This window comes from Rutilus rutilus, assembly GCF_951802725.1.
Source record: "Rutilus rutilus genome assembly, chromosome: 21".
Lineage (NCBI taxonomy): Eukaryota > Metazoa > Chordata > Actinopteri > Cypriniformes > Leuciscidae > Rutilus > Rutilus rutilus.
In genome coordinates, this window is record NC_140226.1 from 19218879 (window position 1) to 19233691 (window position 14813).

The 14813-nt window shown below is 36.3% G+C and overlaps 1 protein-coding gene across 1 annotated transcript; it reads left to right on the top strand.

Annotated features, from left to right (window-relative positions):
• The first annotated feature begins 9409 nt into the window (after positions 1–9409).
• On the top strand, positions 9410–14604 carry ankrd1a (ankyrin repeat domain 1a (cardiac muscle)). The gene is made up of 9 exons (XM_084394015.1): positions 9410–9873; positions 10448–10627; positions 10728–10853; positions 10957–11064; positions 11802–11900; positions 12013–12111; positions 12334–12432; positions 13534–13632; positions 13928–14604. The coding sequence occupies exons 1-9, from the start codon at positions 9847–9849 to the stop codon at positions 14039–14041; spliced, it is 951 nt and encodes a 316-aa protein (XP_084250141.1). The 5' UTR covers positions 9410–9846; the 3' UTR covers positions 14042–14604.
• The last annotated feature ends 209 nt before the right edge of the window (positions 14605–14813 follow it).

Genomic DNA, 14813 nt, shown 5'->3' on the forward strand with positions numbered 1-14813 from the left:
GATGGTTTTCTTATACTTTTTAAAGCTACTGTCCCCAGCCAACTTTTTGTCATGCCATAATGATGAAGCAATGGAAAAATCTGAGATAGAAATGTAAAAAATAAAATAAAATAATAAGCGAGAGAAGAGAATAACGGATTCATTAGCATGCATATTTTGCACACTTATACTGATTGATGACATTTACCTTAAGATATTTTGATGTACCCTCTCTTGCTCTTCTCTGCTCTGTCCTGCTCTCTCACATCTTTTTTCTCATCCTCTCACTCTTATCCCCTCACACAATGACTGCCGAAGCAGATAAGATTCTGTTGCTTTGACTAAAAAGAAGGGAACAATGAACTCTTTGCCTTCTATTGATAGTGCTGACTTAAAATAGATAAATAGAAGGGGAGAAAGTAAGAGAGAGAAATACTGCTTGCAACATAGTATTGCCTATGTAAATAACATAACATATGCAAAACACATTCTTAAATCATAACACAAAGCCTCATAAGAGACACATTTGAATTACTAAGAATCATTTCAGCTAAAATTGAACAGCTGTAGGAAGAACCTGCGTACCAGGTGATCACATTATGACTGTATGTGAAAGAGTGATCAAATTTGGCACAAAGAAGGGAAACAGAATACAGTGCCATGAAGAATTATGTGAGTATGTCCATGTAATTTATAACATTTCAACAGCTGCAAGAAAGGCCATAAAAATACAATCTTAAATGTCAAAACCAAATGTTCATACCAGAGCGTGACTATTCTCATATGTCTGCAGAATAGGCGAACACACAATCCCCTTTCCCTATAGTGTTTATGGCTGGTTTAGTGTTTAGAGACACAAAGCATCAGACAATCATGTGGAGTCTCAGAAACCTTATGCAAAAACCAAACACATTCTAAAATTCTAAAATGCCATTGGTGGCAACAATAATGGTTCTACGATCTACTTAGGCTTACAATGCTTTTGGGAAACGCAGCCCCATATGTTTTCTGACTAAATACACCTCCAGCATTGACTAGATTAAATGTTTGCCCATTTAGTTCGAGGTGAGCTCCATCCGTCCTGCCCTGACAGTCTTGTCTGTCTTGTCACTGTTTAATGTTTCCTTGTTTGTCTTTGCTGGTTCATTTTGTGTCCTATGGTGTGTTCATGTTTGCTTGCATGTATCTGTAGTTTATCTGTAGTTGTAGTGCATCCTTGTTGCTATTTATTTATTTATTTTTCTCTTCCCAGTCTTGTTTTGTTTTTCTATTTTGATTTCATTTCTACTTAAGATTTTCATCTCCAGTGTCTAGTTCCCTGCAAGTTTGTTCCAAGGTCCAGTTATTTCTAGTGTGGAAATACACTTGGTATAACACTTGTTTCATTTAGTATCTTCTCTCTTGACTTGCTTTATCTTGTGTCTTGTCTTGTTCATCGTGTTTGTCCCTGCCCTGCATCCTGAGATTTCCTGGCCACTGACCCTCACTGCCTGGCAGCAACATTGAAGAGATCATCAAGCCCTGCCCTACAGTTTGAATGTTTTCACGACTCACTCTCCTTGTTCCCTGTCTACAATCTTGTCAATAAAACATCACTGCTCTTTCTGCATCTGGGTCCTCTCTCTTGCAGAACCATAACATTATTGTCATAAAATGTATTCATTCATGAACCAACCCAAGTACATGCTGCATCCACCCTTAAAATTAGGTCTCCATTAGGACCACAATTGATTCCATTGGCTCAAAAAACTTTTAATGGGTGCTCTTTAGCACCCAATTACAATTCAAAAGCATGTTATGATGTTGTTTGATCTATGTTTATAATGATGACCTGACCATTAATGTCTGTTTAATTAGCATAAGTATAGCATTGCATACAGATAACCTGATAGCTTAGGTTATCCACCTCAACTATATTTAATGTAATTATGTGTTAAATGTCCAAATATTTCAGTTATAAAAAGAAAGATGCAATGATGTTCAATTATTCATTTATTATTTTTTTTAGTGTAAGAAATTATGTCCAATTTGTTTTATAAAGTGCAGTATACTAAGATATTATATACATACAGTATTTTAGCAGGCCTTGCAAATGTTTTTTTTTCTTTACGTTTTTTCATGAGGTCAGGTTGTTGATACCATGCCTTTGCCTTATAGTTAATTCATTAATGTGCTGTTGTCATAATATCTCACACTGTAAACTTAGTAAAACTTAAAAATCCAAGGCAACTTGATGCCTTCAGATTTTTTAAGTTATCTCCACTATTGTACTAAGTAACACTTTGTTTTGTCAATTAGAATTGGTTTGTTCACTAAATGCAAAAAACCTCATTCAGCCAATGAATTCATCAAAACAATAAGAGTTTTCTTGTTCTGCAAATTTTCATTTAGTAACACAACAAATTCATTTATTGTTTTAATAGCAGTATATACAGTCGTATAGGAAATATTTATATAAGTAAACAGCAAAACAATAATCATAACAGTAAACATAATTTATTCATGCTGTAATGGATGCTGGGAATGCACAAACTCTTATTTTAGCAATATGAAGTTCTTTGTTCAGACAATTGTGTCTGGGACAACATTTGGGGGAATTATGTTGGTCTGTCATATTTCTTTGTATTTACTAAATGTTTCGTTAACTCGAAAATGTAGTTGCTTTTTTACAATGAAGGGTACAAGAAAATAAATATGTAAATGAACTAATTCATGAAAATAGAACCTCTTATTAACAATAAAACACATAATGCATGAACTGAGTGATATTGTTTGTTTTTTTTACCTTTTTTTTAATAGTTTGAACAGACTGTGCCCATTCATCACTGAGACCTAAATGTGGAAGTATTTAATAGATGTGTTGTAAATCAACAGAGAAAAACGTTATCATAGAACCTTGTCAGGTGCTCTTGGAATGGTCAGGTGTTGAGGAAATATATTTGTTTTGGACACATTGAGGGATCAAGTGATTCGCATGCAAGCTATCATGTGAACCAAGAGGGGAGATAAATTATCTTAAAACAACACATATGGCCACAGCTGAGGACATAGAATCCTAAATCCCCTCACCATTCCCAAAACTTCATAGCACTTCTGAATCCTTGTAGCATTCCAAGCCCCTGCCATTGTGAGAACATGATTCCAACATTCTTGTTTGATTTGTTGGTGTTCTACTGCCCCTGTCTCAGTATGGCCTGGGCTGGGCCCCTGTCTGTTTTTTCAGTTCTGGGATTAAATAAGAATTCCAAATAGCCATTTGTATTGGGAACTGATTTTTTTTTAGCAGAACATTATGTGTTATTTTCTTATTGTGCTCAATCCATTCATGCATGTTTCTTCATGATTATTAAATCATACTTTACATGTCTCCGAGTATATTTGCATGCATGCATGTGGGCAAGGAAGAGTGGGATGTTTGTGTACATCCTGCTAATCTAAACTCCGAGGATGGGCAGTTATTTTGGTGTAGTGCCTGTTTGGATCCACAAAAAAAAAAAAAAAAAAAAAAAAATCATAATAAACTAAGGCAGCTGTTGCATGTGCAGCACCTGCAATCACTTGCCAGAGAAGTCATTTGCCAAGGTTAGTGGGTTAGAGCTCAGAATCCCTACAAGCATTCAGTAATACTGAAACATATACTCTTGGTAACACCCCGTAAATAACCCTAATTAGAGACACCAACAAAGCCAATGGCTAAATTTAACTAAACCTCACAACTGTCAATATACAGACACACATTCCCAATTGTGTTTGAAAACACGTGGGGTTATGCCTTAAAACCCTACACTGTAAAAAAAAATACATGTGAAATCTACAGTAATTTACTGTTTGTGCACAGGAAATTACTGTATACGAGTTCACAGTAGAATACTGTGTAAAGTATTCTGCAAATATTCTTTACACAGTATTCAAAAAGTGCAAGTCAAAACTTGCAGTAATGAAAGAAGTACTGTGATAGTCACAGTAATCAGCAAAGTCCTGTAAAAACCAACTCAGGACTGAGTTTTATGTCTCTGGGGGAGAGTCAGTAGCAGTAGCTTGCCCTGCTGTTTATCAGGCTTGCTAATGCTAGTATATCTGAGAGGAATGAGCTGAGGCTACAGTTAGCCAGTGCTCTGATATTTATACTTGGCCTGTTAGCTGATATGAAATATACTTCTGAGTCTTACCAATAACATCACAATAGGGAGAAACTAGGGTGACCAGACGTCCCGAAAAATTCGTGACAGTCCCGAAATCTAAGCTGTTGTAACAATGTAAATGTAAACAATTATTTAGTTTTCTTATTTAATGACCGACAATTTAGTTGTAATAATAATTTTGGCATAAGGATTATTAGCGTTAGCTATAGCCTGAAAGGTCTGAATTACGCACTGTTACAACAGTCATTGTTTTTTTGTTTTTTCACAGTGACATCTGAGTTCATGATTTTAATGTTGTTGTTTTTTGTGGCAGACTAAAGACTAATGACAGACTGTTGATCTTTAAATAAAAATATGTTTGGCTCAGGTTTGAAATTCATTATCTTTTATTAGGCTATAGTCTAATAGTAGGCCTACCCCCTTTTATTCATATTAATTCAACTTCCATAGTCTTCATAGGAGTAGGTCTCTTCTTATTATTCTTTCTTGTTTTATGGCGGTTGGCATCCAGCTTATAGGAGTAAGCTAGCCCTGCGTCTCAATGTCCATACTATCCATCCTAAACAATATATGAGATTAAAATAAGTGTGTCCCAAAGCATAGTAGCCTATGTTGAAAAGAGTATGCCAGAAGTCCTCGGATGGTCTATTTCCGATGGGTTTTCGAAGTGTGGATCCGTGCACACTGCTAATATTGCCCACAACCCATTGCGCCATAATCTTGTGACAAACACGAGTAAAAAGTGTTAAAAAAAATGCAATGGCGAGTATGTGCGACCGACGGTGAGAGGTTTAGATAAAGGTTTGAGTGACTAATAGAAAAATATTTATTTAATGTTATCCGTGTTATATTTAATCTGCAATAACAATGTGGACTTTTTTAAAGATCCGTTCGGCCATTAACTTTTAAATGCATTATTATGCATTAATATGAGGAGAGTTCTCTGCATAAAAGACCCGCGACTGCAGATCAAAGTGCGACTGCATTTCTCTCCGATACGGTAGGAAATGAAATGTGGAGAAATGTATAATTTGACAAGATGATTGACAGGTCAGTTTGCATGACAGGATGCGTGTAACTAAGCGACAGAGAGCAACCGTTAAAGACGCAATTGTATGACGTTATAGTAGGCCTATGTCCCAAAGCTTGTCTACTCTTCTGTACACACTCAAAATGCACTTTTCCTTCACAAAAAGAGTACATACTTTCAGGGTGTAGTAAGTAGGCGAATTGAAACGCAGCATAGGTCTCAGCTGGGAGAAAATATCAATCATGAATAGGCTACTTCCACCTGCTCACCCTTCAAACGTGAAACCACCCATAGCTGTGGCCAATGAGAGCATATGGAGATCACTATAAAACCAGGAACCCTCTTGCATTCATGGTTGGTTTGTTCTGGCTACAGATTGCTGATGAGGTGCTGAAGATGAGGGTGGTCCAGAGTGTGACATACTGAAGAGAGTGAAGTCTATATAATCCCTGCTAACTCCTCTGTGAAGTATTGCCTTTTTCCTGTCTTATCTTTACTTTTGACGGTGGCATAGATTTGGTTCAGGCATGTGGAAGAAGCTGCCATGGATACCCCAGACCAGCAAGAACCTCTGTTCAAAATGTACTTCCTTCTCACGTTTTTTTTGTTTAAATTAAAGATTTGTTAACCATATTCTGCCATCTCTAGTGGTCTTGTTTTGATGCAGCATAACCTCTCTTTGCCTGGGAGGCGTGTTAAAAAAAAAAGTATCTGCCATCACCATACTGTGTGTGGTAGCATTGTGGTATGCTCACCCATTAAGGACAAGAAAAATGTTTATGCTTGTTACTGTTCAACAATTAATAATAAATATTGTTTGCTGGCTTTCTGCAGTTATTGTTGAACCCTAATACTGTTTAAGAAAATCTGTAGTTTAGTTAACATTACATTACTGGCACTGTAACTTAGGGCTGTTTACACGACACGGTTTTAAATTAAAAATATAAAACTTGTGCGTTTTGGCCGTTCAATTACGACAAGGGCGTTTTGGGTGCCTGAAAACGCAAACTTTTAAAAACGGGTTTCAAAGTTTAAGTGTTTGAAAGCGGTCTCAATGTAAACAATCAAAAACGTGCATCTCTGAAAACGAGAACCTCATGCACATGCATATTATGTGTTCAGTCTAGTGTTTCATCGCCATCTAATGGTCTGGCAGCAGAATACAGTATTTTTAGTCGTTTTTCGCGGATCTGTGTGAGTAGGGATCGTTTTGACAATGACGTACGTGTCTGTACACGCAGAAAATTCAAAGGAAAAACTTCTCCGTTTTAAGCATAGTGTTGTCATGTAAACGTACCCTAAAAAATACAGAATTAAACTTTCTATTTTACAGTAAAAATCAGAAATAACTTTTATTTTAAAGTTAAAACACTACTTCTGTAACCAAAAATATGTTATTTGGACATTACTGTTTTATTTTTCAGTGAAAACATTATTAGGCTACCATTAAAAAAGCTTTTTCTTTAGAGGAACATAGTTGCTATTGTAAATGAAAACAGTAAAATACAGTTATTTCTTCTACAGTAAGTTACTTGACAATTGTTGCTAGTTAATTACTGTGAATATTTTACAGTAAGTTACTTGTCAATAGCTGCCATGATAACTGTTTTTATTTTACAGTAAGTTACTTGACACTTGCTGCCAGTTAATGACTTTTTATTTTACAGTAAGTTAACTTACTTGTCACTTGCTGCCAGTTAATGACTTTTTATTTTACAGTAAGTTACTTGTCACTTGCTGCCAGTTAATGACTTTTTATTTTACAGTAAGTTACTTGTCACTTGCTGCCAGTTAATTACTGTTTATTTTACAGTAAGTTACTTGTCACTTGCTGCCAGTTAATTACTATGAATTTTACAGTCAATTTAGTGTAGTTTTACAGATCGACAGCTATCATTAAATGAGCAGTTTAGCATAGAAAGCATTGTGAGGGCTATAGTCGATTTGAAAATTAACGCTTTTTTCATGCAGTCTGAATTTCATTTTGAATATCAGAGAAAATAATCAGCTTTTTTTTTCAGTGCTCCATTTTGTACCATTACCATGTTTTTTTTTTTTTACATGACCGGCTGTTCCATAAAAAAGTTTAACACCACCACTCAATTTATACTACTATTATAGGCATATAAGAGTCCTATTTCAGGGGCTGCTGTCTCAAGCGATGTGGGAGCACTCCTCTCCCACACCCTACAGAGAGCTAAAACTGATCTCAGCCCCACAAGTGACTTTCCTCTCTGCTGTTCAGACCATGTTTCAGGCCATTAACCAACTATATGTTACTTAATCGTTTGTTGCTAATATATATTAATTAATATATTAACCACTGCCATTACAAAATATTATAAAAGCTTCTTTAAATTTTATTATAAATGTAATAAATGCAAATTTTCCACAAAAAACCAAAACAAATGTCCTCTGTAGCATTCAAATTAATAGAAAATGATGTATATTATTCAGTTTAGTACTAATAGAAAGCTATATAGACCAATATGCTCTCTTTTTAAGATTTGTTTAAATACCAAAGTCATGTGTTATTTGTGGATTAAATATTGTGGATTAAATATTTTATTCTATTTAGTTACAAAGGAGACTTGGAGCTGGCCGACGAAGGAGACCTGGGGCTGGGGAGAATTAGTGGCAGAGACAAGGCTTGAATGTGGGCTTGGATCAGGGAATTCAGGAGTTCACACAGTCAGGGAGGAATCGAATTCGGAGGAAGAATGGAATTTTTGGTCAAAATCTTGTAATGACAATGCAAGAGTCAAGCACTCTGTAAAGTCTGTTCCAGCACATCCCAAAGACTTTCAATTAATTTAAGGTCTGGACTCAGAGATGCCAATGTGTTAAAATGATTCTTCATGCTCGCTCCCAACCATTCTTTCACAATTTGAGCCTGATGAATCTTGACATTGTCATACTGTATGTCTTCCTACATGGTTGTTTAAGAAATGAAAGATTGAGATTGGTGAGAAGGAAGGTTTGAACCTCACAAATGGCAATCCAGCCCTGTGCCCTTAAGCAATACACTCTCATTAGTCATTCTTTCTTCATCTCCAAAGTCATGACCTTTGGTATCTCTCAGATAAAGTGTCTAGTCAAAGTGTCAGTCTAGTGTCCTGGCCTGAGTGTCTCCTTTTAAGGAAAACTCCATTGCAAATAATCTTGTGATTGATTTTGATTTATGTCTGATGGACTGGTTGAGCTCCTCACTCTTTACAGTAAACTTCATATCACAGAGTGATCACACTTGTGTGCAATTCTGCACCTGCTCAGCTTGTGGTTGAAGGACATGAGCACCTTGCAGATACATGCATCTGCAAAAACACTGCTGTTGATGGATGACATCAGCTCAGATTTATCTGTACGTATTGCTCTCTGTCCATAAGAGGTGAAAAGGTGTCTCAAACATGTCACTCTGTCATCATTACCATAAGGCTATTAAAAGCCTATGTTACTGACTGTCATCAGACAGTATTGCCATGTGAAAGGAAGTTCACAGACATCATTCCATACCTGTCATGCTCACGCCAGACTTGCACAACTTCACAGACTGGCACGTTATTTTTGAACATTTGTTACAATGGAGTCTTTAATTATAACGGCCATTAAATATAGTGAGTGTTAACAGCTCTTGATTGCAAAAGGACGCATGGTGACATGAACACTAAAAACGAGCCCATGTGAAAACAGAGAGCACAAAAATAAATAAATGTCCTTGAATTTAAATGTAATCATCACAAACAAAGTAACAAACATACAAAGAAATTGTATAATGTACTGTAATAGGTCTACTGTACTGTTCTATGGGGGTGACTGGGGCTAGAAGTTATTGCATCTTTGTCATACTGTATGTATTTGCATATTATCTTGACCAAAAAGATTATATATTTGTGTTATCTTTTTTAAAAGAACAGAATTTTGTAATTTGTAATTATTTTTAATCTTTAAATGGAAATGAAACGCCTTTAATAGACAGTGTAGCCTAATGGTTACCATTTGTGACAACTATCCCCATGTAGTGTGACACCATGAACTGTCTTTTTATCCGGGGCAATACCGGAAAATATCCTGGGAAATGGCTTTTTTTAGGCAAGACTTTATCATATGCGCTTTAACAGAAGCTGAATTAAAAAATAGACCTACCCTGAGAAATATTAATTGGAGCAGCAGGCCTGAAAAGTGTAGTCTCCCTTACTATTGATTGACACAAATCCACGTCACACACTGCTTTATTGCTTTTCTCACGAGAGGAATAGACTATGCAGTCATGCCGTTGTGCACCTGTTGCACACGTGTCAATGGTCGCAGGTCAGTCCTGTAAGTCTAGAGCTAGGCTACATACCAGAACGGAAGCCGCGCGTTCCTGGCTCGTGCAGTCATCGTGCGCGCGAGATTCATCAGAGGTTCGGGAAGAATGAATGAAGGTGTCATTGGAATTTTGTGGGCGGTGAAAGAGGAGAGAAAGTAAGGGATATGATCTAACTTTTTTATGGTCCGCGCCAGAGTCTGGAACCATATATATGGGTGGTGATGGAGAGACGAGATGCACAGATCATTAGGGAGCTGAGCAGGCAACACCGATTGCTTTGGGACTCTTAATTTACCATTAAAGAGAACTATCGCTCACCACTGACAGGCAGCCTTACAGCAAAACTCACAACCGAGTGCTGAAGACACAAACTCCAGATAATAGACATGGGACTGCTGCGTGTTGAAGAGCTGGTAAGTTTTGTGGTGATGCATGCAGCGCGTTCTCGTCTTAATGTTGTTGACGCACTCTAAACATTAATGTGTTGGCTAAACAGTTTGCATCTCTTTTTCTTTCTTTCTTTCTTTCTTTCTTTCTTTCTTTCTTTCTTTCTTTCTTTCTTTCTTTCTTTCTTTCTTTCTTTCTTTCTTTCTTTCTTTCTTTCTTTCTTTCTTTCTTTCTTTCTTTCTTTTTTAGTTATTAATGGGGGGGTGATGTGGTGTTATTAAATATCTGTCAGCGATTAAGAAGGTTCCAGGATGTCTAGAATAAGCCAACTGCATTGGCCTGTCTTCCTATTTTAAACAACAGAAATGTGTGTAATTATTTTAGGTTCTCAAAACAGCTGAACACTCCCTTCACCCCACCCACACAATCACTAAATCAAGTTACATCTACTTTAAACTACACACTTGTTCTTTCCCTGGAAGCTGTTCAATCCTTGAAAAAAAGCTGTGGTCACACTAGACCACAGATGCTTGTGCTACATTGACTTCCACTCATATGCATACAGTATCCAAGACTTATGTTTGTCACATCTAATCACAGGTCACCGGGAAGAGAGGTGAGGGAAAGGTGGCAGGAGGTGCCTGCGCAGAGGCGTTCGCTGCAGGAGAATATGAGACCAGCATCATTCAGGAGAAACAGGATGGTCTTCAGACACAACAGGACCTGAATGACACCTCCCAGAAAGACATCAAACTGAGTGAAGAGAAGCTCAAACTCAATGTAAGAATGAATAGGCCTACAACTTGATAAAAGAGAACATGGCTTTACATTTTTGCACAGTAGCATAATGAAAAAACATCTGTCTTTTTATTTTTCTTAGGTTGACCGGTCAGGACATTTAAAACTAGAAACTGTAGAAGACCTCTTTAACATTTTGGAGTTGAGGAAGAGGAGAAAGGAAAGGAAGATTCAAGTGCTAAAGAAACAGCCAGAGCCTGATATCCTGGTAAGGAACTCTTTCCACAATAAACCACAAATACAGCTATATCATTTTAAACCCCTAAAATGTACATATTTGAAGTGTAATTATTGGCTAACATTTTTTTCAGCCTGATACAGTGGACCAGGCTTTGTTCCTAAAGGCTGTCACAGAAAAAAAAATACTTCTTGTGGAGAAATATTTATCAGATGGTGGAGACCCCAATGCCTGTGATCATGTGAGTGTGTAACACAAAAACACTCACACACACATCTCACACTCTCCTTCAGTTGTGCTGCGTGTTCCAATACACATTAAACCCTTGTAAACTAGTGTTATTTTAGTATATATATATACAGTCAAACCAAAATGTATTCAGACACCTTAAACATTTCTCACATTATCACAGTTTATTCGCTATAGTTTAGAAAATAGTAATAAAATATGACGAGAATTCAGAGTTATCAAATCAGTTGATATTTCACTGGTTTTGGCCTTCCTTCTCTTAATGTCTCACAAATGAATTAAGTTTAATAGCATACAATTAACAATTAGCATACTATATACAATAGCAATAGTAAACAATTTTGTTTAGTCTGTGGTGTAAAAAGGTCGCATTAACAATTAAAGAAAAAAAACACTTTGTCGGGTCACAAAACATGGTCGGGTCAAAGTGTCTGAATGATTTTTGGTCCCAAATTTTTATACATTTTACTGGTAGTGCACTGTATGAAGACTTTTTGGGTATAATATGTCACAGTTTACTTTATTTTGCTATCCTCACTTACTTAAATGAGCTATACTCACTAGTAAAAAAATATCAAAAACTATATCTGGTGTCTGAATATTTTTTAGTTAGACTGTATATTTCTATTCAGCTTTAATTTATTTTTATTTCAGCTTTAGTTTTAGTAATTTTGGTAGTTTTTTTAGTTAACAGGAACAACACTGACTCTCACTTGTTCTCTCTCTCAGTTTAAACGCTCAGCTCTGCATAAAGCCAGTGCACAAGGTCACACAGAGATCATGCAGAAGCTCCTGGAGAGTGGAGCATCCATGGATCAAAAAGACAAGGTAGCACAGATGGCTGATGTGACTTTTACACCAGTGCTACAAGATTATTTCCTCACATTTATTTTATATTATAATTCTGGGATGCAAATTTTTTTTTTTATCATAATCATAGCTGGATGCCTCAGCTGTGCACTGGGCCTGTAGAGGTGGAAGCCTGCATGCTCTGGAGCTGCTTCTAAATAAAGGAGCCAAATTCAACACTAGAGACAAGGTAGATATAAAGCTCCTGTGAGCATATGACACCAGATGGTCTTTGGACAGTGATAATAACATTCACAAATCATTCTAATGCTTTACATGCTAAAGTTTCTGTAGCAAGCATTATGTATCCTTCTTGTGCTTAAAGTTTACAATTTGCGCCTCTGGGTTGGCACTGTAGTTTGCACTCTTAGCACTAGGTGCACTAACTAAAACTCTTCTTGTGTATCTTCAGCTATGCAGCACTCCCCTCCATGTTGCAGTTCGGACGGGACATTACGACTGTGCTGAGCTTCTCATTCACTGTGGAGCGGATGTCAATGCTAAAGACAGGGTAAGAATTCTTTTTGCACATTATTTCCATAACATTCAGAAGCTTTAAAGTGCCATTATTATGCTTTTTCAAATATTACCTTTCATGCAGTGTGTAATATAGCTGTCTGCGAGTGTAAAAGGCCTCCAAAGTTTCAAGATCAAAGTGGACGACAAATAAAGTTAATGTCTCCTGAAAGAAAGAATCGAGTCGTCAGCAATTCCAGTCTTACTTCCAGTTACAAACCTACTTAACAATGTAACACATTTGCATATATTTGCATATGGTCTTCATTGGCTAATCATGCGAATCATGTTTACTTTGACCCACCCTCAAACACTGTAGTTGTAGCTGAGTTTGGTTTGTCGACATGTCAATAGACGCTATTTTTTAGCTCTGCAAATCCACTTTGCATGCACTTCCAAAGAATGAGGACTCGGGCTCGAATTGATATGGTAAAACCAACTTCATTATTACTGTTCTTATCACGGTGTGTACAAGTGCTGAGGCAGATCCGGAGCTAATTGGCGTTTGGTTTCCAACACGCACTGTAAGTGGTAGACAAATCACAACAGACTGGGCTGTCTGACCAATCAGAACAGAGTAGGCTTGCGGAAAGAGACAGAATGCATTTACGATGCATATACAGTGCAACGTATATTATGAGGATGCATGTAACCCTATTGTAGGAGACCTCCAAAACAAAATTAGCATAATAGGGGCACTTTAATATGGTAATTTTAATATATAATGTTATAATGTTAACATGACACTATGGTCTTGAAGAAAAGTGACTAAACTCATCTCTTCCATGAGCACTTAACCTCATAAAAAAAAAATATTATTTCCTTTTCCTTTAATCCTCCCTCATCTGGTTTATGCTAATCTGAGCAATGCCTGAACTTTGTATTTTGAGCACTTCTTGCGTTGTTTTTTGCCACTTCACGATGACTCACTTAATTTAGTCCTAATTTGTAAGTGTCTTTGGACAAAAGCGTCTGCTAAATGACTAAATGTAAATGTAATTTTTTTTTAAATAATTTTAAATAGCAAATTTATAACATTAGTAATGCATTGTCCCACATGTTGCTTTCTTCTCTATAATGTTTTGTGCTTGTGTAGGATGGAGACACACCAATGCACGACGCAGTGAGGATAAATAGATTTAAAATGATAAAATTGCTGATGATGTATGGAGCCAGTCTAAATGCCAAAAACAAGGTAAGTTCAATCAGGGTACATACAACCTTTACTGTATGAGTTGAAGGTTACATGGTGCCCTCTAGAGACAGATTCAGTCACTACAGGATTATGTTTAATGCCCCGATGCTGACTCTACACAATATCAAATTTAAGAAGCAAGATATGCAAAAAAAGATGACAGTGCAAATGATAAAAGAACAATGAAAGAATGATCTCATACTGTATTCCTTGGAAGTCTTAGTTGTACAAATATATCTGTTTGAATAGGTATATTTTTAATGGATATGTCCTTAAAATGATCTGTCATTTACAGGATGGAAAGACACCAATGGAGACTCTGCTTTCATGGCAAAAAGGTGTGAAAAACATCCTGAATAACTTTAATGAAGAGGAAGCACCAAAGCCAGATGAACAACTTTTGTTTTGAATGTTTTCTATCCTTCTTTCTTTCTTTCTTTCCTTCTGAACAGTACTTTTCAATTTACGTAATGATGACGCTAATTGCTGGCAATAGAGCGTCCGAAATATTGATGAGGTTATTTGTAAATATTGTTTTCTCACTTGATTTTGAGAGAAAAAGAAGCTTGAGGGAGTGGCACAAGACATGAACTTGTGTGAGTGGTTGGATGTTTGTTTGCTTGTTCAGTGTATTTATTTAATATTATTTTAATTTCTTTTCTATACTTGTGACAGCATTTGAAAAATGTCCATGACCGTTTGATCTACTGGGAAAATGAATAGAGAATAGAGACCGAACTATAAGTTTTCAGAAAAGGAACAGAATGTGAATGCTGGTCTGAGAATGTTTATTATGATGGACATTATTGTAATTGTTTTGTGATTTGTGATTTTGGACTGGATTTGTGAAAGACTTGGTACCGGGTTCACGGGCATTATGAAATGTGCATTGATAAATGTGTTTTGTAATTCTTGCACTTAAATGTAATTTTGAATAATTTTAATCTGTGAATAAAGTTTGGTATGTGTCACCATGTGTTTCCACCTTCCACCTTTTTTAAACAAACATTTAAAATTATATTAATTACAAAAGTATGGATAAATTTGGCATAAGCATAAACTTACTTTTGTTTATTGGGAAGTTTTACATTAATACATTTAAATACACAAACTGAAAAATCCCATTTTAATATCCTCAGGCAGGAATTCAGGCAGTTTTTAAGGCACAGTTTCAAGATCTA